Source organism: Drosophila hydei, unplaced genomic scaffold (genome assembly GCF_003285905.1).
Source record: "Drosophila hydei strain 15085-1641.00,03,60 unplaced genomic scaffold, DhydRS2 tig00008122-arrow-pilon, whole genome shotgun sequence".
Lineage (NCBI taxonomy): Eukaryota > Metazoa > Arthropoda > Insecta > Diptera > Drosophilidae > Drosophila > Drosophila hydei.
In genome coordinates, this window is record NW_022045833.1 from 1,401,621 (window position 1) to 1,427,824 (window position 26,204).

At 37.9% G+C, this 26,204-nt stretch overlaps 1 protein-coding gene across 1 annotated transcript; it reads left to right on the forward strand.

The window, feature by feature from the left end:
* Positions 1-4,092: 4,092 nt before the first annotated feature.
* Positions 4,093-5,740, forward strand: LOC111592468 (zinc carboxypeptidase). Its single transcript, XM_023304675.2, has 4 exons — positions 4,093-4,319; positions 4,401-4,537; positions 4,603-5,375; positions 5,455-5,740. The coding sequence occupies exons 1-4, from the start codon at positions 4,161-4,163 to the stop codon at positions 5,649-5,651; spliced, it is 1,266 nt and encodes a 421-aa protein (XP_023160443.2). The 5' UTR covers positions 4,093-4,160; the 3' UTR covers positions 5,652-5,740.
* The last annotated feature ends 20,464 nt before the right edge of the window (positions 5,741-26,204 follow it).

Here is a 26,204-nt window from a genome sequence, read left to right on the forward strand (position 1 = left end):
GCCTCTTATTGCTGGCCTCGGGCTCAGACAATGAAATAAGCCATTTAACGAGCAAATGACGGAGTGAATATTTATTTAAGCGGTTTACTGGAAGAACGCTTTTTAACCCTGCTTTTAATTGTTCTTTTTTTGAATAATCGAAACAGTTAATTTTATTGGTTTTTCTTATTATATTCACTATTTTTAGTTTTACTTATATGACAACAATTTTTAGCATGTCCTATCAGTACGAGTTAAAACACGAGACTGATCTATATTTTTACAAATCATAGCCTCACCGGCGTAAGTAGAGTTGCCCTTGCCAGGGCTGTTCCTTAACTTGTCTAGCACCCGATAATAAGTGTTGAATAATACCTTACATTAAGTGTTATAAGCTAACTAAGTGTTATAAGTTAACTTATATATATATATATATATATATAAATATATCTATAAATACATTGTTAACTTGGAATAATTTGTATTTTATTTCTATAAAAACCTTTTGATCATATTAGTCGCGAGACTACAGCTAACTTTGAGCTGACGCCACAAATTTGATTATTTTGCTTTGCTCTCAGATTAATCTGATGCTTAAGTGTCATAGTTAGGTAATATCATTAGGCCTTAATAAATAGAAATGGCATAACTTTTTTACGAGACAAGCTGGAGAGGGAGAGGGAGAGGGAGAGAGAGAGAGAGAGAGAGTGGGAGTGTGGGAGAGTGTGGAGCTGGCTGGCTGGCTGGCCTCATTCATTTTATTGTTATGGTTATTACGTTTATTCGCCTAACTCCACTGACATTTATTGCAAAAAGTAAATGTTTGATGATAGTCACGTAGTTGCTGCTGCTACTGCGACTACTACTTAAACAGCGACAGTCAACAAGAACAAAAACAAAATAATACAAAAAAAATAACGTAAAACAGGAGCCGAGTGCAGAGTTCAAAGTTGGCGGCACATGACATGCAAAAACAAAATCCCAAAACACTGAAACGTGCTTTTTTGACATTTTACGCTATAAGCGAGAGACCTCGAGAGAGAGAGAGAGAGACAGAGAGAGGGATATGTGTGTATGGGTGTATGTTAGCAAATTGAATTTTGTTGCCAAAAAAAGGAAAATTTGTCGTATTGATCTAAAGACAAGAAACGAACAACAGGCAGGCATTAGGGTCAATTACCGCTGCTAAGTGAATTGACAATAAAATCAAAAGCAGGCAACAAACAGTTAACTTCTGATGCCACATTACTTAACTGTCAACTAGCACACACGCGCGCAGAGCGAAAGAGATATCCACACGCACACTCACACGCACACGCACACACACAGTGACACACACATTGTATTACTTTCATTATCTGCGCAAATATTTGGCAGTTGGCAGTTGGCTCTGTTGCCAGCTCAACAGTTTCGGGCAAGTTTTTAAGCCGCTTAGAGAGCAACCGAAGTGAAAGTTATTGTGTGTTGACAACACACACGAGTTGACACACACACACACACACTCACACACACACACACACACACATACGTATTTTGGTGCACATTTCATAAATGTGCCAAAGGACAAACTATTTTTTGTGCCCGCTGCTACTGCTGCTGATGTTGTTGTTGTTGTTACTGCGTGCGCTTTTGATGAAGTTTCCAGTTCGGCTGGCTGGCAACGCTTAAAACACACGCTGTTTGTCGCACCCGTGGGGCAGGCTCTGGTCTGGGCATACGATCTTAACTTTCGCATATGCCCGATACCCAGAAACTATGCACACGAGGGCCGCAAAGTTGCGTTGAGCCCTCAGGAAGCATCAGCAACGCGCGCCTCCTGCCTTCCGCGTGCCTCTTGTAAATATTTGCCTTTGTGGCCGGGCCAGAGATGGCAGAGTAAACATCTCAGACAGCCACCAAAAACCCAACCAACCCAACGCAACCCAACTGCCCATACATTCTATTTGACTAGAAGCAGAGACACGGCACCTCAAGCAACAAGAAAGTCAATTTACAGACGGACGGACGTATGTGTAGTAAAGGGCACAAATTTCAATATTGAAAAGTGTGCGGAAAGCAAACCACATTTTATTGCTACTGAAAGCTAATTAACAGCTTTTTTACGACACATCAATTCGCGCATTTACCTTGAGCCCGAAAACACACAGTGACAGCGAAGCGTGTTTTGGCGCCGCCACCGACGCATTCTATAAAATTTCCTTATGTGAAAAAGCATAAAACGAAGACGAAAAACTGAAACAGACAAAGAAAAGCGCGTGTGTATTTACGACACACTCGTTGAGGGTGGCAATGCATCCGTGTAGGATGAGCTGTGTCAAAGCGAGGGAGACAGGCCGTTGGTACTTAACAACTTGGCGTATTTATTTAGCACGTGTTTTTGGGCTGGGTAGGCGGGGTGTTGTTGGGTCATGAGCATATTTGTTGCTTGCTTTTAATTAACAAATGCCTCGAAAAACGCATTGTTGTAATCATAGATGCTGCGTAAGTAGACATAAAAGTCTAGCGTTAAATTAAGTGTTTTTATAGCCCGATACTAAATATAAGTATATATAGAGCTATATACAATTTGGCAACAATTTTCAATTTGCAATTATCGCTTTGTTTATTAGCATTAAGTCAACATATAAAATTTTTACTTTATAATTTAATTTATTTATTTATTTATAATTTATCACTCATTACAGCTATAAAGTATGCTTCCTTTGTGCTCTCTCTGTGACTTTGTCTTTGGCTTTGCGAGACCGGCAAAGCAAGCAGCGCGCTCTGCTGCTGTTAAGCAGTGCAGTCTGTTAACAGTAACAGCTCTCACTCTCTCACTCTCTCTCTGTCTGTTATTAACAGCATTCAATCAACTAACTCATTCAAATTGAAGTATTATTCATTTGTATATAAAACAAAAATAATTTACTTTAACAATTGAGTTGCTGGCTTTAGCCAATTGCAATTAAAATGTCAAATAATAATTTGTAATTGCATTTTTGGCTTTTTATAACAAACATAATGCACGCTAATCCATTGATATGTATTGACAAAGCTGTTTAGCCTTTAATTAAATGCATTTGCATAATCAATTAAAAACGTCAAATGGCCGTTAGTTGTGTATTTGTTTTGTGGATAATTGCATTATGTTCATCGTCAGTTAAATTGTAATCAATATTTAAACAATTCAAACATGATAATTGAATGCAGGCAATTAAAATACAAATTTGACAAATCTATTTCCCAAACCACGATGCCCTTACAACTTTTCGGAGCATTTTCGTTCTCTTTCTCTCTGTTTGTTCGATTCAAGTGCAATCGCATTTGCCACTCGAAAAGTGCTTCTTCACGCGCAGACATTGGACTATCAAAATGGTTAGCCCCAAACCAACGAGTAGTGCTCAACGGCCAGTCACGAACATATCTTATCAATTACACTGACAAATATTTGTCTGAACCGCATCGAAAGTGGCATAAAAGCATATCGGGGATGCATGTACATTCGTACAAAGCAGCTGTAATTTAGTGTGGATTATGTTGAATTGCCAGTTGATTATACTTTAGTTTGAGGTAGCTTAAAAGCCACACAATCTATTAAGTTGGATGAATGGAATGTCTATATGATATAATGTTATGGTTAACATTAAAAAGTTTACATTTCTAGTTTATTCTATCTGCATGTAATTGCCTTTAAATACCACTACTAGAAACTTAAGAGTGAGTTAATCAAATAATTTAATTATTTGATAAGGAACCCTTCACAAAACTCATTTGGATGAGTTCATTGTCTCCCCCAAAGCATTCTCCAGTTGCATGATTCCATTTGGTCGTTTCATTTCATTTCAATTGCAGACACAATTATCAGGAATCAATGCACTGTGGCAAGCTCCTTTTGTTGACAATGTGTCTGCTACTTTGTGGTAGGTTAAGTGTCATATATGTAGATAAGAGAGAAACAAAGTGCTGCAGACGCGCTGCAAAAACTCACAACAATGCCAGATGATTGATCAAAAGTTTGCCCTATCAATAACTTATTAGATAACACATGGTGTTGCTGCACTTCGACAATGTGCACTTCACAAGCTAATCGACACAAGAGCCAAGTGCTCCCTCTGAATATAAAAGGCAGTGCATGGCCAATGCGCACAGTACAGTGAGCGCTCGAACGTTTCACAAAACAAACAAGAAGAGAGAAAGGCAACATGAAAGTGCTGCTAGTTTTAGCCCTGATATCCTTGGCAGCTTTGGCCAGCACCAGGAAACCTTTGGCCGCGCGCTACGATAACTTCAAAGTGTATCGAGCTTATGTCAAGGATAGCGAGCAGCTGGAGGAGTTTAAAAAAATTCATCAACACATACAAGTAGGTGAACGTGATAAGGCAAGGGAAACGAAACATCAACTTCTTTTTCTTTTTCTTTTTTTTCTTTCATTTTTTGCTTAGGTTCATATACTGCACGAGATTGGAGGACCCAATCGCAGCTATGATGTTATTGTGGGTCCATTGTTTCAGCGTACCTTTGAGCAGGTGCTGAACGATTTGGAGGTGGCATATGATGTAATCGTTGAGGATTTGCAGGCGTAAGGCTCCAGGCAGACTTTAATTAAAAAAAAAAAGAAGCAAATGCTAAAAACTTTTCGTTTAGTTTGCTCGACGAGTCGCCGGTGGACGAGGATGCGCCCATGGACTGGGAAACTTATCATCCATTGGATGTAATCTACGACTGGGTGGATGAGCAGTGCGACGAGCATGATTATCTCGAGTGCAAAGTCATAGGTCACTCGTACGAGGGCAGGCCCATCAAGAGCGTTAGGCTGTCAAAGCGTGAGGGCAACAAGGCCATTGTAATTGAGGGTAACATTCATGCCATGGAATGGATATCGTCGGCCACCGTCACCTTTATACTTAATCAGTTAATCAACTCAGAGGATGATGACATCCAACGGCTGACAGAGGAGTTTGATTGGATTGTGGTGCCCATGGTGAATCCCGATGGGTTTGTCTACACGCACGAGGTGGAGCGCTTATGGCGCAAGAATCGTCGCCCCAATGGCTATACGAATTCATCGGGTCCCTGCTATGGCATCGATATGAATCGCAATTTTGATTACCATTGGAGCGGCGCCGGCTGGGGTATTGAGGACCCCTGCGATCATTGGTTCGGCGGTGATGAGCCAAACACTGAACGCGAAATTCTGGCCCTGCAGGACTTTGTTAGCTCCTTTGACGACGGTTATATACGGGCCTACCTGGCTTTCCATGCCTATGGCCAGTACGTACTGTTGCCCTATGGACACACCAACACTGAATTTCCGCCCAACTATGATCAAATGATGCGCATTGCTGCTGCCTTTGCCGATGGAGCTGTCGATGCGTTTGGCTCTGTTTTCACCTATGGCGCCAGCGGTTTATTGAACTGTAAGTGTTGAAAAAAAAAAGAAAACGAAATGACTGCCACTTGTAATGCTATTGACCTCTGACTCGTCGTTTATTGTAGATGTTGTGTCTGGTGCGGCTAAGGACTGGGCCTACGGGGTTAAGGATATACCATTCACCTGCACTGTCGAGCTGCGTGATAAGGGCACATTTGGCTTCTTCCTGCCATCCAATCAAATTACGGAAGTTGGCGTCGAGGTCACTGAGGGTCTTAAATCGCTCGTTGCCAAAGCAGCCGATGAGGGCATTTTCGATTGAAATCGGTCGAGGAGACACATTTGTGATTTTCTCAAGTGTCGATAACAATTGGATTAGATTGTAGCAAACGTATATGAATTTATTTATAAATATAAAAAAAATATATATATATATATAGATGTATAAATATGTATACACAATATATTTCAATTTGATGAGCATTAGAAATTGCGCTACTTGGCGTATGCGTAATATTTGCTTTGGTTGTGTTAACTGCTTGGGAGTGAATAGCAAGCAGATTGACTGAGCTGAGAATGAGCAAGCAGTTTAATTTCCGGTTTGGACTTCGGCTTACTGCGCAAGTGGAAGCACTGCATAACTGAACTGCTTGCAGTGAGTATATTAGATAGATTTAAGTCCTGACTGAAAGCTTGGCATAAAGTAGTTAACAGCAGCGGTTAGTGGAAGCTTTTTACAATCAGTTAAAGAAATAAGCGAAATGATATATATAGGTAAATATTTTTTCGAAGTATCGGTAAATAATCATATTATCAATCAAATTTTTAGGTCTAATTGTTGTTTATGTAGAAAGCATTCTAAATGATGTGAAGAAATTCATTATTAAAAAAAAATTAAAAAAAAAAAATTTATATATATATATATATATACAACTCTAATTATAAATAAAAACTTTAATTCTAATACGAAACTCGTATCATGTAAAACGAAAATATCTTCAATTTTATATTTAACAAAGAAAATTAATTAATTATTTCTCAATTTTCCATCAATTCCCACAACCTGTTTTCTATTAAAGCAAAGTTAAAAAAGACGTAACCCCTAGAGATAGCATTTAATATTTATTACATCAAGCGAAGTATTTGATTTTGAAGTGACTTTCGGGCTTATTTCAAAAGTTGTTGACTTATCTTTGACACCCACTTATTGGCATGCTTACATTACAGCACACGCTCTTGCTTAACGTCGTCCGTCCTGCAGCAAGCAATTAAGCCACAAAGTTAAGTGTATAGCTTGTCTGAATTACATGTACTTATGTCGTTTGGGTCAAGCAACTTTACTTTGCTTTTGCCACACAATTGCGCCGAAAGTGTGGCTCCTTATCTGGCTAATTAGCATTAAGATTTAAGCTGAGCCAGTCACGACAGGTTCCCAACTAAACTTTGAGTGCCATTGATTTGATTCGGTCTGGTCACGTGCCGCACATTTGCGCCGAGACACAATAAAAAATGGAATTCAAATATTAATGATAATATTTATCGAATATTATATACTCTAACTCGATGTGTTTACGGCATGAAAATATATTTGAAATATACAAACTGAATTTAAGAAAAATATTTGATTATGATACAAAAAAGATATTCTTATTTTTTGCATTTTAAAACTTTTTTTTAATTAATTCTTAATTATACAAAAATCATATAAAAAATTAATAATTTTTGTTAATTTATACATTTTTTTCCTAATTATAAAAATTAAAAACCAAACAAAATTGTGGGATTCCTTTTCATTCATGATAAAATTATTAATAATTTAAAATTCGACCTTTTTATTTTTTTTATATAATTAAAAGTCTTACCGTAAATTCAAAAACTGAAAAAAACTAAAAATATTTTTAGTATTTTCTTATGCCAACAGCAATACTTAAGCTCTCTAAACTCGTACTCATACTCCTTTCACTTTATTATCGTCATACTTCCCATTCTAGAACACAATTAGAGGGTATTAAAAGCACAGAATTATGCATATTGTTGGCTCCACTAAATATGATGTGAAGCAATGAGCATAACAGTTTCACGCTCGATGCTCTACGCAGGCTTTTCTTTTATGTTAATTTTCTTGGGGGCAAAAGGCATCTAGGCTCATATAGGAAATTCGGGTGACCTTTTATTGCCAATAACCTGAGCGCTGCTTTAGACGCTTTGTGTTATTGTTTTTTCATTCTTTCGTTGGCACGCCTACACGACATATAAAGAAAAGAGGCTGCAGGGCAAAAAGTTAATTGAAAATGCGTACGGAGTTGGAGAGGAAAATAAAGAAAGAAATCGGCTACGGCTGCTGTTAATGGCGCCTGCTTTAAGATTACCGCCTACAATTTCTTTTCAGTTGCTTTCAGCTGTGTTTGTTATTTGGTTTGCATATTTGATTACAGAAAGATGAAGAAGAAGAAGAAGCTGTGGGTATTTGGTTCGTCGAGCGCTTTGAGCCCGACACTTATCAGGTGTCAAAGGGCGAACCGACGATACGAGTGCAGCGTGTGTAAAACCTGGAATTTTCTTCATTTCCAGCAACATTTTTAAGCGAGCTGACAGACAGCTATATGGCAAGCATATACTCTCATATCCTGTTCACTCGACTCGGTTTGTATAGTATTTGCCGTATTTGCATGTCAAAGGACTAGAAAAATCATTGAGACGTAAATCATGTACCGATATTAAAGTCGATCGTATAGTGTGGCATGTGAAGAGCTGCTGCTGATGCTGCTGCTGCTGCTGCTTGGTAAACGCTCTGCAAAAAGCGTTCTGCAGCAGTAGCTCATGTGAAGTTTTTCAAGTGCATTCAACCAACTGCACACCTTCACCTTAGCACCGCCCACACATAGCGGAGCACACTTTATCATAAATAGCAGCGGTACAAGGCTGCAGGATAAAGCGAGGCTCAGGAATGGCTGGCTGGCTGACTGGGTGACGGGCTGGCTGGCTGCATTGGACACGTGAAACCATCATCAATCTAGGAGCCAACGACAGTTTTAACGACTTCTTGTGGATTACTTCAAACAAAATAACCACTTTGTAGTCGCTGCAATTTTATGCTGCTCCTCCTCGGCTGCTCCCACTCCACAGTTGGCTGTTGATGGCCCTGGACTTCCGACTCGACCACGGCTACAGCTTTAGCTTTTGGCTTTGGGTATTTGCTGCATTTGGATAAAAGTTTTGCTGCGTGCTGCACAAAGTTCCCCAGTTGCCGAGCTCTAAATGGTGGCCAAAGTGCGAACGTTAACAAAAATTTGCCAGAGCACACACACACACACACACACACCCAGGCGCACACATGCAAAACTTAAACATGTATAAATTTTTATTGTTCATGCAGCAGCCAAGTGAAGCACTTAGTTGCCACGGCCACAGACAGGTGAAAATAGCTAAAGAGCCGCTTCACACATTGATTGCGTCCAAGCGAAGGCTTAACTTTCAGGATTCATTTCGAATCAAAACAGAACAAGCTGAGGCTGCAGCATTATAGGAGATTAAACTATGCAAATATAGTGCTCAAGATTTTTAGATAAAACAAAGATATTTTGGTAAAACTAAATTTCAATTTAAGTTTGTGCTTGGCCAGATTTGTACTTAGCTTCAAGTCGGATACAATTTTATACGAAAATACTGATCAGGCTTAGCAGTCCAGCATATAATATGCATAAGATCTAAAAGCTACAAAAGCTGGAATGTACAAATTTGATTGTAGTTTCTCAACTTCTCACTTCTTCTTCTAGTCCTCTAGTTTCTGTTACATCTAGAGCAGCCAGCGACACGATCAACCTAAAATATTTAGGTTGTTATAAGGAGATTTTCTCTTTTTTTTCCATGTAGATTCTCGTTGGCTCTCTCAGTGCATCAGCTTTGTCTACCTAAGCCTTCGCATGTTTTTCAAGCATAATTAGAATATTATGACCATTGACATCGTACAGCTGCGTCTGTGTCGACAAGTCTGCATTTTGCCTTGGATATATTTATTTTGACAGCTCGACAATCATAGGCGTAGCATAAACTTTGTTAAACTAAATACACATATTCAATAAACATTAGCCAAAGCCTCAAACATATTTCAAATCATGTTAAATCTGATCCTATACGAAGACCTCACAAATTAGAAATATAATTTTGTTACAATACGCAAGAATATAAAATATAAGAAAGAATTGTTTTCAATTCAAGGCTGTGATATTTAGACAACATTTCAAATATCGCTTACCTAGAAAATTTGGCAAAATGATTTTTTATTAGCTCAATTTTCCAATGTTTTAAAAAATCCTAAAATTAAATTAAAAATAGCTTAAATTGTAATAAAAATATGTAAATAATTAGTATAGAGTACATTGCTAAGTGCATTAATCTAAAGATTATGACTTTAGGAAGAGAGTTCTTAACCCAAACCTTAACTAACTGCAGTACAAGACAACTCTAGACTCTAAGGTTATTCAATTCACACACGATAGTCTGGCCTCTCTTATATACAAATAATCCAGCTAAAATCTAAAATGATGATATATCTAAATTGCATATGTTTTGCCACTCATTGATCAGCTAGATAATGATATGCCATTAGCCAGACATGCGTTTAATTTAATTAAAGAAAAAACGTTAACTAAATACCAAAAGAAAACTTCAAAAAAAAGGGAGGAAAACAACCCTTAAGCACAAATGGGCAGCTGTTGCATTGCTTTTGGATACAAAAAAAAGGAGAGAGCGCAACGCATGAAATCCAAAACGTAGAATCCCTACAAAATGCTGCCCAATGGCCAGTTGTTGTTGTTTACGGTAACAGCAGCAGCAGCAGCAGCAGGCAACTGACAGCAGATGCGACAAAGCTTCATTAAAATTAACAAAACTTAATTGCAGCTTACGTGGCACGTAGCATGTTGCAAATGTGCTTTGCAATCTGTTTGATGGCCCCTACAATCAGCACAGCGAGCAGCGTGTAGCAACGACTAGGGGAGAGACGCACCTGCCACTCGCTAAAGATCGCGATGTAGCAGCCAGGCAGCCAGGCAGCCAGATAGTCAGGCCTGCCAAAATTTGATGTATTGCATTCGGGTCCGGTTGGCTGGTTGGCAGGCTGGCAGGATACTGCCGTGATCCTGTGAGCAGTCGCAGATTGCAGCTGCAAAAGGATTAGTGCACGCGTGCGTTCAGCTGCAAACAGACGAAGAAAGGACATCATGACATAAACAGCCAACAGGCAACGTACAGGACAGGCAGACCAAGCTGGCCAAGACTAAGCAGGCAACTGGTTGCGAGGCCGCATAAAGTGGATACCTTGCGTGCAACTGTTATTGACAACATGCACACTCGGGCACGTCTGCCTCTTCGTTCGCCCGCCTCGGCCACACAGCTGCAGGCATAGAACTTTCCTCGGCTCAACGTAACCCATTTGGCCTGTCAATGGCTTGTAACTTGGCAAAACAGTTTAGGCCAACTTGGAACCGAACTTTGGCACATGGCATGTCAGAAATTACGTTAAGCGCTTTAGTGCCTTTGACATTTGCATGCAATGACTGTCGCTCCGGCTTACGGCCACACAAAAACAATAACCAAAAACTGCAATTACCCTTCGACCACGCCCACCACCCCACAGTCTCCTTAAAGACCCAGCCACACAAAGGTCGTTGTGCCATCAATTGCCCAATGGAAATTCAATTTGCAGCCAGCATTCCATCACCTGAGACAGCTGACAAAAAAATAATAGCTAAGAGGAACAGTCAGAGAGTGAGGCAGAGAGACTAAGATATGTACTTAATTATAAACTGAATACTCTGCACTTAACACTGTTTATATAACTTCAGTAACAGTAAGAGTATTTTAAGCAATAATCCTAAAATTTGTTTGACAACTTTAAACAATTGTTTTTTAATTTTATAAAATTTATTTTAAATTTAAATTTAAATTTAATTTAAATTTATTTTAGTATAAGTTAAGCTTGGGAAGTTTGGCAGAAGAACAACGCTTATCTAGCTGTATTTGTGTACTGCCTAGATTTATATATATATATATATATATATATATATATATATATATATATATATATATATATATATATATATATAAATATATATTTTTTTTTTGAGAAATTATTAAATTAAAATGATTTTGTTTTTGATGATTTTAAAATTTAATTTATTTTTATTGTCAATGATTTTTTACTCTACAAATAATTTCAATCCCTGAATTGCTGAATCATTCATTTAACATTTATATATATATCGTACATATCACTATATTTAATTTAATTTTTAGCCTATCAACTTCAAGAACTTTAAACAGTTGCAGCTAGAAGCTGGCTATTAGCTTGAAACCTTGAGACAGTTAACTTAATTTACTCAGCTTAGCAATCCTCAATGAGGACATAAAAGTCTCATAGTTGTCGCCTGCAAAACTTGTGCTGCAGCATTAGAGTGTGCAGTTGCTGGGGCATTAAAAATGTCAAAACGTGGACATCAATTTTGGCCAAGTTTACAATTAATTGCAGACGACCAGCAAATGCTGACAGCGGGCGGTGTCATATTCATAAATTGCGGCCAGCCGGTGCGGCATGAGGCTTGTGGCCAAATAGTTGACCATATGGCAGCGGCAGCTAGTCAGCGTGTGAAAGAGAGCGAGCGCTAAACAGATGCAGTGAGAGAAAGGGAGAGTGTGTGTGTGTGTGTGGTTTGTGGTATCGGCAAGCAGCAGCAGCAACAATGACAGCAGCAGGAGGCGTGTATGGGTCAGTTGTTTGAAGTGTGCCCCAATAAATGATGCCAGTTGTGTGTTGGCGCGCTGCGCTCCAATTTCAAAACAAAAGGTTTCTGATTACGTGCGTTATTTAAAGCGCAAACGCAGCCAAGTGCATAATGATTAAAAGGCCACACACATGGAGCTGTTCATATTTTGGCGTAATATGCGCATTAATGCAAACTGCATTTCAATAAGAGCCAGCATTTAATGCTTGAGCGAGCGCGCGCAACAACTGCAGCAGAACTGGCTGCAGATAAAAGATAGCAACAAAAAAAAAACAAAAAAGAAAAAGGGGAAAATTATGTAGATAACTCATACGCCCCGCTGTATGAGCCGTTATACAGCCAGGCAGGCAGCTGCTTCCTTGCCACATTTCCTGTGCGCTGCGTGACCAATTCCAACTGGCTCGCAGCTCCTGCTCGACTGGACGCTCTCAGGCGTCCATTATATAAATGCGCTTTTAATAATAGCCATACACCCGACCTATAACGTCGCTGTGCGAGTGTCCAAGTGCTTCTGCATGTTTGTCCAGGGTGTATTTGCATTGGCCATAATGGCGAACGAGTCTGCGTTAAGCCAGCGTAATTTAGATTTCAGCTGAAGATAGAGACACTGGGGCACAGACGCACACAGCTACAATGTTGCCAGCCACAGCAGCAGCAGCAGCAGCAGCGCCTGACAATTAAACCAAAACTGCAGAACAGTGCAGAAAACTGCAGATGCTATGCAGTTGTGTTTTTTATCCTTCGTTTTTTGTTTGTTTTTCATACCCTTGGCAGAGAGAGTCGTGCGAGTAAGGCAAAGGTTAAGGCTCTCAATCATTTACTTTGGTAAAATGCATCTATTTTTTTTTTTTTACTTAACAAGATTTCTGCATGTTTCCATTTATAGTTGATCAGACAATATATTAAGCTGACTGAAACTTGTAGAGTATTCTCTTTATTTACTGCATTTATAATTATATTTAATTTTATTTTCATTTAATTTTTTTATATTTTTTTTTAATTTTTTGTACAAACTGTTTCTGTTAGAAGCTGCCGATTATGCCTGCTATCATTTACAAAGCTTAAATTAAACGCTTTAGTTTCGATTAGTGATCTATTTGTTTAATTGTCGTTACCGAAGGAAGCAGGTAAAATGTCGAAGATAATTTTTGGCCATAACGCCAAAGAGTAAATGAACGCGACACCTCTAAAGAGCAGACAAACTAAAGATTTTTTAGTCATAATTAACTGCTGCATCGCACAGTTTCCCTAAAAAGCTTTGAGTCACTTTTCAAAGATTTCTTCAAAAAGTGTTGGTCTGCTCTTCGCATAGTTTTGCATATGAAGCAAAGGTTTTCAAGCAAACTGAACAACTGACAAACTAAAGTATTTCAAATAATATGAAATAAAAGTATGATATACTAAGAATTTCTTTTAGCATCAATAAAGTGTATCAAATAACATGAATTCCTGAGAATTCATTATCAAAAGAAAAGTATATATTCCTTATAATTTCATTTCTACTAAAATATACAAAGATTCTTTAACGTTTTGTGCACACATTTGTAACAGCACACAAAGCTGTGCTGAATGATTAATGATTTGCAACAGGCTGCCAACAAGCTCATTGGCATTCAGGCCCAGTTAATAAGCCTTTGTTTTGTTTTTAGCATTTTAATGAAACTATTGTGTTTTATGTTTACATTTTACTTGTTACAGTAGCTAAAAATAAATAAATTAAAATGAAAATTAATGTATTATTTTTTGTATGTGATACATTTCGCATGTGAGTGAGTTTAAGGTAAGGTAGTCTTTTAGCAAATTAGAGCTAACTAAAAGTTCATAAGAGAACTAAGTCCCAATTATAAAAAAAAACCGAGACAGATCGTTAATATGTAAGCTTGTTTGGGTAAAGAGATATTTGCTCCTAGCTCATCTTACTCAGCTTACAAGGGTATTTATTAGTCACCTGCACATCCCTTTCTGTCTCCCTCTCTCTTTCCCTTTGTTATAGTTTTTGTTTTTAATTACTTTTTTGTTCGCTTTTTTTTTGTGCTGTTGCCATCAATCAAAGCAGCGGGTCTTCAATTAATGGCCATTTAATTGGCATTAATCATTCAGCCGCAGCACATTTCATATGCACAGCACAGACTGCATATAAAGCCCTTTAGCACCCCCATACACACACACACATCAATACAGATACATACATATATATCTATAGAGTGCCTATAAAGCGTCGACTATTTTTTAATTAAATTCCAATGTACGTTGTCGCTGATGCTGATGCCTCTGCTGATGTTGATGTTGATGTTGATTCCGCTCTGACGGTTTCATGTAAATTCAATATAAATATTTAAGTATTTGCCACATGCTCATTTTTAACAGCACCTGCAGTCGTCTTTCTCTCCCTCTCCCCCTCTCTCTCTTTCTCTGACCGCTGTCGGCAAATCAAATAGCGTAAGAGTCGAGCTTCCAATGTGCTTACCTCCTTTTCCCACTCTCCCCCTGTCGTTCTGCACAAACACGCCAAAACCTCCCCGTGTCTGTACTTTTGCATAAGCAAATATCGCGCTGTCCAAAAAACACGTGAGGTTTTTCGTGTTGTTTCTGCTGGCTGTGTGTCACTGCATTAGCAACGACTCCAGAGCGGCGACTGCCCTCCAGTCGTTGAGCTGCTGATGAGTACTTCACATCTACAGCCATGCCCATGCCCATGCCCATGCCCATGCCCTCCTTTTGCTAGCCCCCACTCCTCCCCTTCTACTGTCTGCTTCCTGCTGCTGCTGTGCTCGTGCACAGTTCATGGTTCAATGACAAGCAACTTTGAGTGGACAAAACCAACACACATACACACACGCACACACACACTCTCACACACAAATATTCACATTTGAGCACATAAGAGCAGCCGTTAGCCGTTTGCTGTTAGCTCTCTTACCTGGTGCTTGCTATTTGTCTGCGGTTTGGCACTGTTGACACGCCCACACACACACGGCGACACAGAACTACAAGCACACACATGCATACGCCCAAGTTTGGTACTATCCATCAGCAATTTTTGTTCGTACTTTAATTATGTACAATTTCAGTCCCTTGTCAAACATTAATGTTTCAGCTAGTTACAGGGAAAATGGGAAATTCTATAAATCAAATATAAACAGAATTACTAACAAAGCGCAAATTGTAACTGACCAAACTATACAAAATTAATTAGGGTAATTCCTAACGTATTTCTCTTTTCAAAAAAAAAAAAAACATTTTAATTTAGAAATCTTCTGAAAACTCTTCATAAATTAAAGATATTAGATTTTCACAAGCAATCGAGTTATTATAAATCAAGAATATTGCAAAAATTCTAATACATTAAATTATAAATATTTGCGTTGAGAGAATAATTTATATATATTATAAAATAAATAAAATATGAAAAGTAAATATGTCAGTTAAAATAATAATAATATTTCAATGTAATATCGAATATATGTACAAAAACCCGAACAATAATTAAAAAATATTTTAATGCAAAAAAATTTCAAAAAGAATCCTGAATCTTGGTAACTAATCTTGTTAGACAGTGTTATTCGCACCTTCACATAAATATATATATAATATATATATATATCTCAGAAACAATTGCAAATAAATATTATGCATTAATAACATATAAAAATTAATATAAAAATAAATAAATGTAACTAAATTAATAAAAAATATTTAAAAATATAATATATAGTTTTTAAAAATATATGAGACACATATATTTATCTTAACTCAATCTAAATCTGCCCCGAGGAAAAGACACTAATTTGCAGCGCATAATAATTAGCATAAATTTACGTATATATTTAATATAAATTATTTCTCTACCATTTTTTTCTTGTACCTTGAATAATCATTAATTAAGCATATTTAGTATAAATAATAAATTAAAAATGAATTAAAGCTCGTTAACGTTTTTTGCAAATAACTCAAAAATGTGTTTGTCGTGCAGCTTTAGGGTTTGTTATGAGTCACAAACAGACAAACAAACATTTAGCAATGCAAATTAAAATATTGTTTTAACAAATGACAACAAACAAAAGAAAAAAAAGAGCGAACGATTGATTATAAATTATTGTATAGTTTACTTTATCAACATTAAATCACAAAGAAAATGGTAATTTATGCAAATTGCGTTTATATTTTTGAAGTAAATAATTAAATTTTATTTTACTTTATGCATTTTATAATATGTTTTGACTCAGCGGTTTTTTGCGGCCACTCGAGTTAACTGGCCCCCGGGTTCAATTTATGCTTTATTTGCCGTGCTGGTTACTCAAGTCCTTTGGCACCCCAATAAAATATTCGCTTGGCCGTTTTTATCTTGTTTAACGAAGTGGAACTTGCGTGCGGTAAGTAATAAAACAACAACTGCAAACAAGTACGAACCCAGATGAAAAGAGAGCGAGAGTGCTTGCTCTGACAGATACCCTGTGTAAGTCTCTTCAAGAGTCACTCGATGCGCTTTCCAGAAATTTCTGACCGCAACTAACTGGTTGGGTTTTTTTTCACTCCATATTAAAAGTTGCCTGTCTCTGTTATTTTCATGACTAAGTACAGCAAGTTTGTTTTATTTTAAATATAGATTATATATTATTTAAAGGGAGTGAATTATCAACTACTTTGTGGAATTTCTTGTTATTTACTTTCTTAGTTTAACTTCGTCTTTCTATGTGATCCTTGACTGTCATTGACTGATATATTTACTTATGAGTGCCTTTTCCACATGACAGATGGCATAGAGTCTCTGCTACTTGACTGTGTTTCATTCTCTCTCTCTCCCTCTTTATTTGTCTTTGTCTCTGCTTTTTTCATAATATCTTATTATATATTTTATATTATATATATTTTTATATATCTCTGCATCGATTTCAAGTTTTCATTCTTTCGCCCTCTCTCTGTCTCGCTAGCTCTATCCTAAATTCTTTGTAACTCTTTCTCTCTCTCTCTCTCTCCCTCACGCTATCTAGCTCTCTTTTTCTATTTCATTCTCTCTCTGTTTCTCTAATTTTTTTTATTCCATTTTCCCACTCTCTCTATCTCTCACTATCCTTTTCTTTTCCTCTATCTCTCTCACGTCTATTTCCTTTTCATTCCTGCTGTTGCTCTCTCTTTCTCTCTCTGTGTCGCTCTTTCTTTCTCTCTCATTCTCTCCCACTCTACCTCGCTCTTTCGTCCCTCTTTCTCTTCTCTTCTCTTTTTAGGATAAGTCCTTCTAGCCCTTCCCAAATGAAAGCCAAAAAAATCATTTCTATAACAACCCCGCTTTAGCCTGATCAGACCAACTGAGAACTCGACCTCTACAACTAGAATATATATATTTTATGAGTTCGTTAGTTGTCTGGCAACAGTTTATTGCTGCCATTTGGCCCAGTTTAATGGGTAGAATAAATGCAAAAATTACGTTCAATTCGAAAGTTCAATTTCCCATGTAGGCTTGACGAGGGCCTTAACTACAAGTTGTAAAGTCAGGGTCGGCCACACAGAGGGGCTCTAAATGAGTAGTTAATTTCATGTCATTTCGTGCCAAAAAGTCTAAACTCATTAAACCATTTTGGAGCTGTGGTAGTCAGAAATTAAATGGCAGAGCTTACAACTGATTTGCAGGCACTCGCAATAGTCGACCATAATTCAGCCGTTATGTGGGTGTGCGTGTGTATGTGTTGGTGTTGGTGTTGTTGTTGGTGTAAGTGCCTGGATGTGTATGGCTGTGGGCGTGACACAGCCTGTCAACGTTTAAATTGCGGTTGCGACGAACAAAAATGAATAAGTGGGCTTCCACCATTTCGGATGCAACATTTTAAATGATTTCCATGTAGCTGCTGCTGCTGCTGTTGCATGCAACTTGCTACCGCATGCAATTTGCCGTTCAGCATACTGGACAGTGCATACAGGGGCATGCCGCACACAATGCCACCAGCTACGTTGGCCAATCCTGCAAATGAACAACGTCCACTGGCCGTTCAATGTCCACACTTTTCACATTTGTGCTGTTCATATTTCATTCTCAATGACGCTGACAGGACAATGCGGTAAGCGAGCCGTATGCGGCAAGTCCTGGCTACGTGCCCCAATCTATCAATGTGTGTGTGGGTGTGTGTATGCAAGTCGTTTGCATGTTGCAGACGTGTGAGTGTGCGTGCATCCTTTGTTTGTGTGGGTGACGCTTGCTTACACTGATTCCAACTGATGAAGTTGGCATTTTATGTGCGGTTGCCGGGACACATTCAGAGTGGACACGCAGCCGGGGCCGCATTGTTTATCGCCAACGGCAACAGCAATGGCAACTGTTGACCAGGCCACGCCTCCATCCACACCCACACGGCGAGCGTCTGTTGTTGCTGCATTAATCAAAAGTTCAGTGTCAACAAAAGTGATTTTTCGTGTGCACAAAAATTTTACGTTCATAATTAAAAATAAATAAATAAGAATCGGGCAACAGTACGAAAAAAAAAATAAAAAAACAACAAGAACTGAGACAAAGAATGGAAAACCTTCGCATTGAATGAATAACTGAATGAATGCACAAGGATAACAGTTGAAACGACGCATATGTTATTGGCAAACGGAAACAAGACGCCTGCTTATTGTGTGCTCAGGCTCTGCCTGCCTGCCTGACTGCCTGGCAGCTGACAGTTCTTATCCTCACACATTTCTTTTTCGAGCTGCAAATCGAACGGATATGCGCAGGAAACCTCAAACACACACTCTCATGCAGACACAGGCAGCTTGCCCTCAATTTCGATTCATCTTTGGGCTTGGCATTTGTTTCCTTTAGCTGTAACTGAGCAGCAGGTGATATACCTAACGATTTCCGGCTTATGATTTGACTTTATTCCTGCTCTCGTTTAGCTATCATTTATAGGGTATTTGCATCAACAGCTGCTGGTGCGGCTGTTGCTGCTGCTTCTGCTGTTTCATATTCCTTTCCAACTGCCTTTCTCATATATCATACCATTCACATTCTGGCATATACACACCCGCTCACAATCATTGCCAGTTATTAATTGAAGCCATCGACTTGGACGCCTGGCCCCATCAAATTTATGAGGCCCAATTGTTAATAACTCTAATGGCACTTCAGTGCACACAGAGACGCGCCAATAGCAGTCGCAGTCGCTGCGGTTGCGACTGTTGTAAAGGTAATAAGAAAAGTTTAACTTTATGATTTCTTGCTTAGCAGCAACAACGAAAATTGTAACAACAGGACAGGCTGCCAGGCAGACGGGCTGGCAGGAAGCCGTTGGGCGGCCCATGCGGCGTATGCTTGTTTTCTTGCTATTTTCGGGCACGGGCACAATAAAAGCATAAAGTGACAACAAAGCGGCAAACAACAAAATAAATAAATCACAACCAAAGCAGACAGACACACTCTTTCTCTCACACACACCAAACACTCAACGCACATACAAATAGCACGCACAGCGAAAATGAGAAATAGAAAAAAAGCAACAAGAAACGAAAGTTGAGTTAGTATTTAGAAAATACCCTGTAGAGAAATATATTAAATGTAATTCTTCAATAAATTGAAAATAAAACATTTTAAACAAATAACAAAATTGAAATTTCTTAATGTATTTGTATTTTATTTATTTTATAGAACTAAGAAATTTTTTATTTATTTTTATTATTATTATTTTTAATAATAATATTTGTTTTTTTTTTTTTTTGTAAGACTGCTTAAGGTATTTAAAATGCTCAAATAATATTAAATAAAATTAACATATTTATATAAAGCATAAATAGATTTTTTTAGTCGTTGTTTTGTTTTATTTTTAGTTTATATTTATTTCAAGCTGAATTTTTGTGGGCATATTTAAAAATGGTTTAATTCAATTTTTATAAATATGTAAATAAAACTTTTTATGGAATATGGAATGGAGATAGCAAGCCCTATATGACATCTAAGTTTTAACTTGATATATTTTCTATTATAAATATATTCGAAAACTAAGTTATATATATTTTTTATATTTTTATTAATTTTTTATTTAATTAAGCTATGTATATTTGCACTATTCTAAAAGTCAAGCTGCTGAAATTTTAATTAAATATAATTCGAATTTATTTTTGTATAATAATTAATTTTAGTTTATTTTATAATTCTTATGGAAAAACACTCTAAATATATATTTGTGTATTTGGTTTGTTATTATTTATTTATTCATATTTAATTTCTGCATTTCAATATATTGATAGTTTGCCACGCCGAACTACTTCAGACACTGAGCTCTTGGCATCTTTAGCAGACAAACAAAAAACAATTATATACATATATATATGGCAAGTATACATGGCTGAAGACTGCTCTTTATGTGCATGTTTACTTTATAGGGTAAGCTTTGTCTACTTTTTTATTCATTTTATCGTTGACTGGGTATAAATGGCACCAACAATAACAAGCAAAGCAAAACTTTTAGTTGTCCCAGAGCTTTTGTTCTTGTTCGTCCTTTTGCCATGTGCACGCGATTCATATTTTTCCAAGGCAATGGCGCCTTCATATGCTAGGCGGCTTATTGTTAGCGTACGCTATATAGTCCAACTGTTGTTGTTGTTCTTCTTCTTCTTGTTCTTATTCTTGTTGTTGTTGTTATTGCTACTGGCATTTATTGTACGGCAGTTTGACACAATGCACAACAAGGTGGGCGTGCAGACAGCTCCTGGAGCTTGAGAGTTGCCAAAAAAAAGAACGGAAACTTTGTCATTGTTAGGTTGTTTGTGGGTCTCTCAACGGCTGCTGTTAAGCATTTCCGGCTTTTATTGTTCTTAAGCTTGGCCCACCACTAAACGCTTCATCATTGCGCACAGTTTTCATTTCCTTTCTGTCTCTCTCCTCCTTCTCTCTCTCTCTGGTTCAGCTTCTCCTTTGGGTTAGAGTTGGGTTCGAATTGGTGTCGCTGCACGTTGAAATATTTATGTAGCTGTTTGTTAATTTATAATGTGCCTTTACCTCTAAATACCAAATAAAAGAAATATAAAAAACGAAGCAAACAAAACGAAGACTTTTCACTTCAAGTCCTGGCAATAGCCATGGCCACTTGTGCATGTCCTGCTCATTATAGACCCCTTCGCTCTCTTTCTATGCTTCTCCTCCCCCACCAGCAACCACTTGGATAGCATTTTTGCATGTCTTACGGCAAATCACCTTAGGACCAAAAACATCACGAATTTCTCACAAAACTTTGCATAAATTTTCGTGCAAATTTACGAGCTGCGAGCTGTGTAAAGTTTTATTTTTCTCCCCCGCATTTTTTTTTATACAATTTTTTTCTTCTTCTCTCGGTCTTCAGTGTTATTTGAAATTTACGATACAATAAATTTTGTCAAGCATTTGAAGTTGTAAAGGCGGCAGAGCCAAAACCCAAAGGAGTTTTCTTTGTTTTCCCAGTTTTCCTCCTTTTCCCTCTTATTTTTTTGTGCGGGCTTTGATAAGCCATTAGTCAAAATGACAAACGTTTTGGGTTGATTTAAATTGCAAAGATTTACAATGCACACACGGCTAAGGCCTTTTCAGATTGAATGTAAGTACCAGCACTTGTGGGCGTTCGCAGTGCGTTTGTATTTGCCCATAAGCCATGGCCCATAACAAATCAATTCAAGTGCGTCAGAGTTGAAAGCAATACATTTGCCTATACCCTGTAAACAACTAATGATCTAAGAGACAATGCGCTGCATTTAAAATGAGTTTGAGCTTCATTCTTACTTGATTCAAAATTTAGCAATTGGTTATCAGCAGAGGATAACAAAGCTGAGAAGGAAAGGTTGATATATTGTTGATACTCGCTGTCGATGATAATAGTATAGCATGTGTCAGTATTTTGGATGAAGGATACAGTTACATGGCTCCAATCAAAGGCAATATTAGATCAAAGCATTTGCCAGAGATTAATAATAAATCTTATGCTGATACAGTCATGCGTGTCTTTGATATGCATTGATGAGTAGCTAAAAATGTAAGCGTGTGTCAGTAGGGATTGCCCGACTAGTCGATACCTTTACTAATTAATACTGTGTGAGGTATAAAATAAAAGGTGATAGACTAGATGACACACTGACTAACTCATACTGTGTGTGGTATATATATTTATGATTGCTTGCTTTCGAGAATGCACGACTTGTGCATACCCTGACTTACTCATACTGCTCACAGTATACAAGACTGTGCATTTATGCTCGGCTAGCAGATACTCTGACTAGCCTTGACTAACTAATATTGCTTACCTTATACAATAATTTATATTTAAACTTTCAACTGACTAGTTTTTAAGTTTTACCAGGTATTTTACAGACATATAGACGAGCATTTGTACAGAAACTTTATGGCATTTCTGTATAAAAATGTAAAAAATATATTTTTTAGTTATTTCTTATCATTTTTATTAAAGAACCCGTTTTTTATCTGACATTTTAAACTCAATGATTAAATACATACACAAAGGTATTTAAATTTCTGTAAAAACATTTACATTTAAAAAATATTTCCGAAATTTTAACTCGTTGAACTATTTGTTTTACAAGTAGCTGGCAGCATTTAGTCAAATATTTTTTTTAATTTGTTCAGCTCTTCAGGTTTTTGTTAAATATTGTTCGAATATGTTTTAAAGCGCTTATTGATTAAAAGTGCCTGGAGCTAGTTGAAAAGTGTACTTCGAATAGTCATGCAATATGCATTTGTAGAAAAAAGGAGGAAAATATGTGGAAAATGGAAAATGCGTCTAGTTATTTATCTACACATATCAATTGCCATAATATTCTGAAGGATGCTTTTAGCTCGCTGATGCATAAAAAATTCAAAAGCCGATTTTGTGCAAATATCACCGAAAGGCCCGCCGTCTCGCATACATGGGCCTCGGCAAAATCGCATTTGGGCATTTTCGAGAGGGAATCCGAAAAAAAATATTTTTGCATTTTCCCTTCAATGTTGCCCCCCAGACATTTTTCACTATTTTTGTATTCTGTTTTTCTTATTGTTTTCCCATTTTTTGGTTTTTTTGTTTGCCGCTCGCGGCTGCCAACAAATTTTTTCCTCTAGGCCCATTTACTATTTTTTTCTGCGTTCATTTCTTTGGGTGGGATTTTTTCTGGTTTTGTTGTCGCAGGCGCAACGGTTTCATATCCTGCGCTGGGGCAATTAAGTTCGTAATCTGAGCGACATCTGTGCCGCATTCGATGTGCAACTGGCAACAGCAACAGCAACGCAGATTTTTCTGTATGGCGCGCGCTTTTCAATATTTCGCAGACTATTTCATTTTTGGACCTCGCATCCTTTTTATTCGGCGAATGTCAGCGTTGTTTACAGCTTGTTATTAACTGTCTATCGCAGGCGAATGCAGTATTTTGTATTCATTTTTGTTTTTTGCCTTTGGTGATAGCCTTTGAGCCTCGTGATTTAAATGGACAGCCGTAAATTTGCTAATAGGTCGAAGTGCGCAATTGGCGTGGTTTAGTGGTTCAATTATGTGTAAGCCGTCACAGGGCTTAAAGTGAATCAAAAGCGGATATTAATGGGCGCTTGAGTAAGCTCTATGCATATACAAATAGATGACAGACGATAAGAGAATTGCATATATGATAACAAAACTGTGCTATGACGTAAAGCTAAACTACTTATGAACAAATCGAAATCTAGTGAATTCAAGTCTCATGCAACCCAATAAGGTCATAACAACATGCGCTTCAGCAGACTAGAAACCCTTTAAAATTATCTGACTCTCAACCTTCCCTTCCATTGACCCTTCTAGACCTTCTACTCAGGGCAATATAACATTAAATTATGCGCATATACAATAAAAAAAAAAAAAAAAAAAAAAAAAAAACCTAAAATTAAACTACTTAAAAATTAAAAATAAATATATAGAAATCCCACAAAAAAGATAAATATTTATATATTATATTATATTACATAGTTAATTTCTGAATTATAAGACGTAATTTCATATTAATCAAATAACAATATAGATTCTTATAGTATACCAGGAAATATTTAAAGTTGAGCGACTAATCGATGTTCTACATGAAAATGCATTCAATTTTTCATGCTTCTCTCTGCTGTCCGTTGTACGAATGATGATTGATGTGTAAAAGTGCAGCTGGAAGGGCAGCTCAGTCAACTTGACTTCACTTTCATATTGTTGTCGAAATGCAGTCGGAGATGCAAATGAATGCAGCAGATTGATATACGTAAATTTTAAGAGCTCAAAGCCAGCTGCATTTCTCGCCAGGCCAGCAGCAGGCAGCATTGCAATGCATTTGCATTGTTAAGAACGCGACTAGACATGCACGCACAACCAGACAGAGTGTGTGTGTGAATGAGTGTGTGTGTGAGTGTGACTGTTAACAAAAGTCGTCCTGCTGCTGCTGCTGCTGCTGTTTCTGATGCTGTGCTTCATAGCTGTTTTTCACCTTGTCCATTAACTGCTGTTGAAAATCTGTTGGCCGAATGCCCGAGTGCTCGACAGCTGCTTGGATTTTAAGAGAAGTCAGCCTTGCAAAACATCCTTTCGATACCCTGCAGCCATACGAAATTTACAAAATTGGATGACATCAACTGCAGCCAGTGTTCGTAACAATTGAGGAGATTTCATAGATTTGGCTTGATTTAGCTAAGGCGTCTTGGGACTAGAATATATTTTACTATTGCTGCTGTCTATAAATATTGTTAAAGTAGGGCTCATTGATACGCTAAAATTAATAAATACCCTATAATTAAAGTGTTTAAAGTTGATCTATAAAAATTTGCCAGGAAGAGTTTGCTCAAATTTAATTTAGAAGTAAACTTAGCTTGCCTACGTCAAGTTCCAAAGTATCAATACCCTGTACACTAACTACCTGATCTAATATATTTATATTATGTATATACATTATAATTTACAGAGCATCTGTTAACACTTTTTCTGCTCTCACAGGGTATCTCCCTCGTCTACAAGTGCATTTGCTGCGGCTGTTTTCGAGCTCTATACGCCTAGGATGTGCGATGTAGATGCAGCTGTCGTTGCGGCTGTGAATACGCACGCACACAATCACACACACACACATAATCACACACACTCACAGAGAGAGCGAGCGAACGACCACACATAGACTAAAGTCTGTGCCATAGCTAAAGGATTTTTATGGTTTTTCAATTGGTTCGCATGTTTTTTTTTCGGCTTCTTATTTTTTGTTTTTATCACAGTGTAGGCAGCTGTCAGGCATTTGGCAGCGTTTCGCATACGCGTGGGGCATTCATTAGGGGAACGCAGCATAAAATTCTGGCTAAAAGCAAAACTCGATGCCGTTGGCTGTTGCCTGCTGCCAGGTCGCCTGCTGCCTGCTGCCTGCCGCCTGCTGCCTGCCGCTGGTGTTGCCAAGAAAACAAAAGCACAAAAACAAATACAGAGTCACACACACACACACGCACAGCAGTGCTCGACTGGAAGCAGCCATGCAGCAATAGCCTTGAGTGATAACATCATCATCATGTGTGTGTGTGTGAGTGTGAGCAGCGAAGCATTCAGGCAACAAGCCATGCCAAGGAGCAAGCGATGAAACCCAAAAACTGCAGCAGCAACAGCCGCAGCAACAGTAACAAGTACAACAACAACAGCAGCAGCAGCAGCAGCAGCAACAACGACGAAACCTTGGCAACCAAAAAACAAGAGCAGAAACCCGTAGACAAGCGACACGACAATGGGACAAAAGGTGGAGCAAAACGCTGAGCTAAGATTAAATCAGGTAAGATATTTTGTACGTTGCGAGTGGTAAAAAGTTTTGCACCTGCCGTTAGTCCAGCAGCCGGTTGCTCAGCTCAAGTGGTTGTTGTTGTTATTGTCATTCAGATGATTAGTGCGCAGCCTTCAAGCTGCGACTGCGCAGTTACTTTTTTGGTTAACTGTAGCCGGCATATCGCGTGCACTTCTCGCTTTTGTTTATTGTGAAAACCTGTCCACGCACTTATTGCAGCTTGTTGCGGGGCGTGGCAGCGCCTCAAATTGATCAGCAAACAGTGCGCGTGTTCCATTGTGCGCCTGCCTGCCTGCCTGCCAGCCTGCCTGCATTATATGTACACAACATGCATATGCAAAGAATCAACA

What these genes read in the sequence shown, in the direction of transcription:
- LOC111592468 (XM_023304675.2), top strand. Translation starts at nt 4,161, where the DNA reads ATGAAAGTGCTGCTAGTTTTAGCCCTGATATCCTTGGCAGCTTTGGCC. An exon ending in AAATTCATCAACACATACAA is followed by an intron (nt 4,320 to 4,400) that starts GTAGGTGAACGT and finishes TTTTTTGCTTAG; the next exon opens with GTTCATATACTGCACGAGAT. An exon ending in CGCCAGCGGTTTATTGAACT is followed by an intron (nt 5,376 to 5,454) that starts GTAAGTGTTGAA and finishes CGTTTATTGTAG; the next exon opens with ATGTTGTGTCTGGTGCGGCT.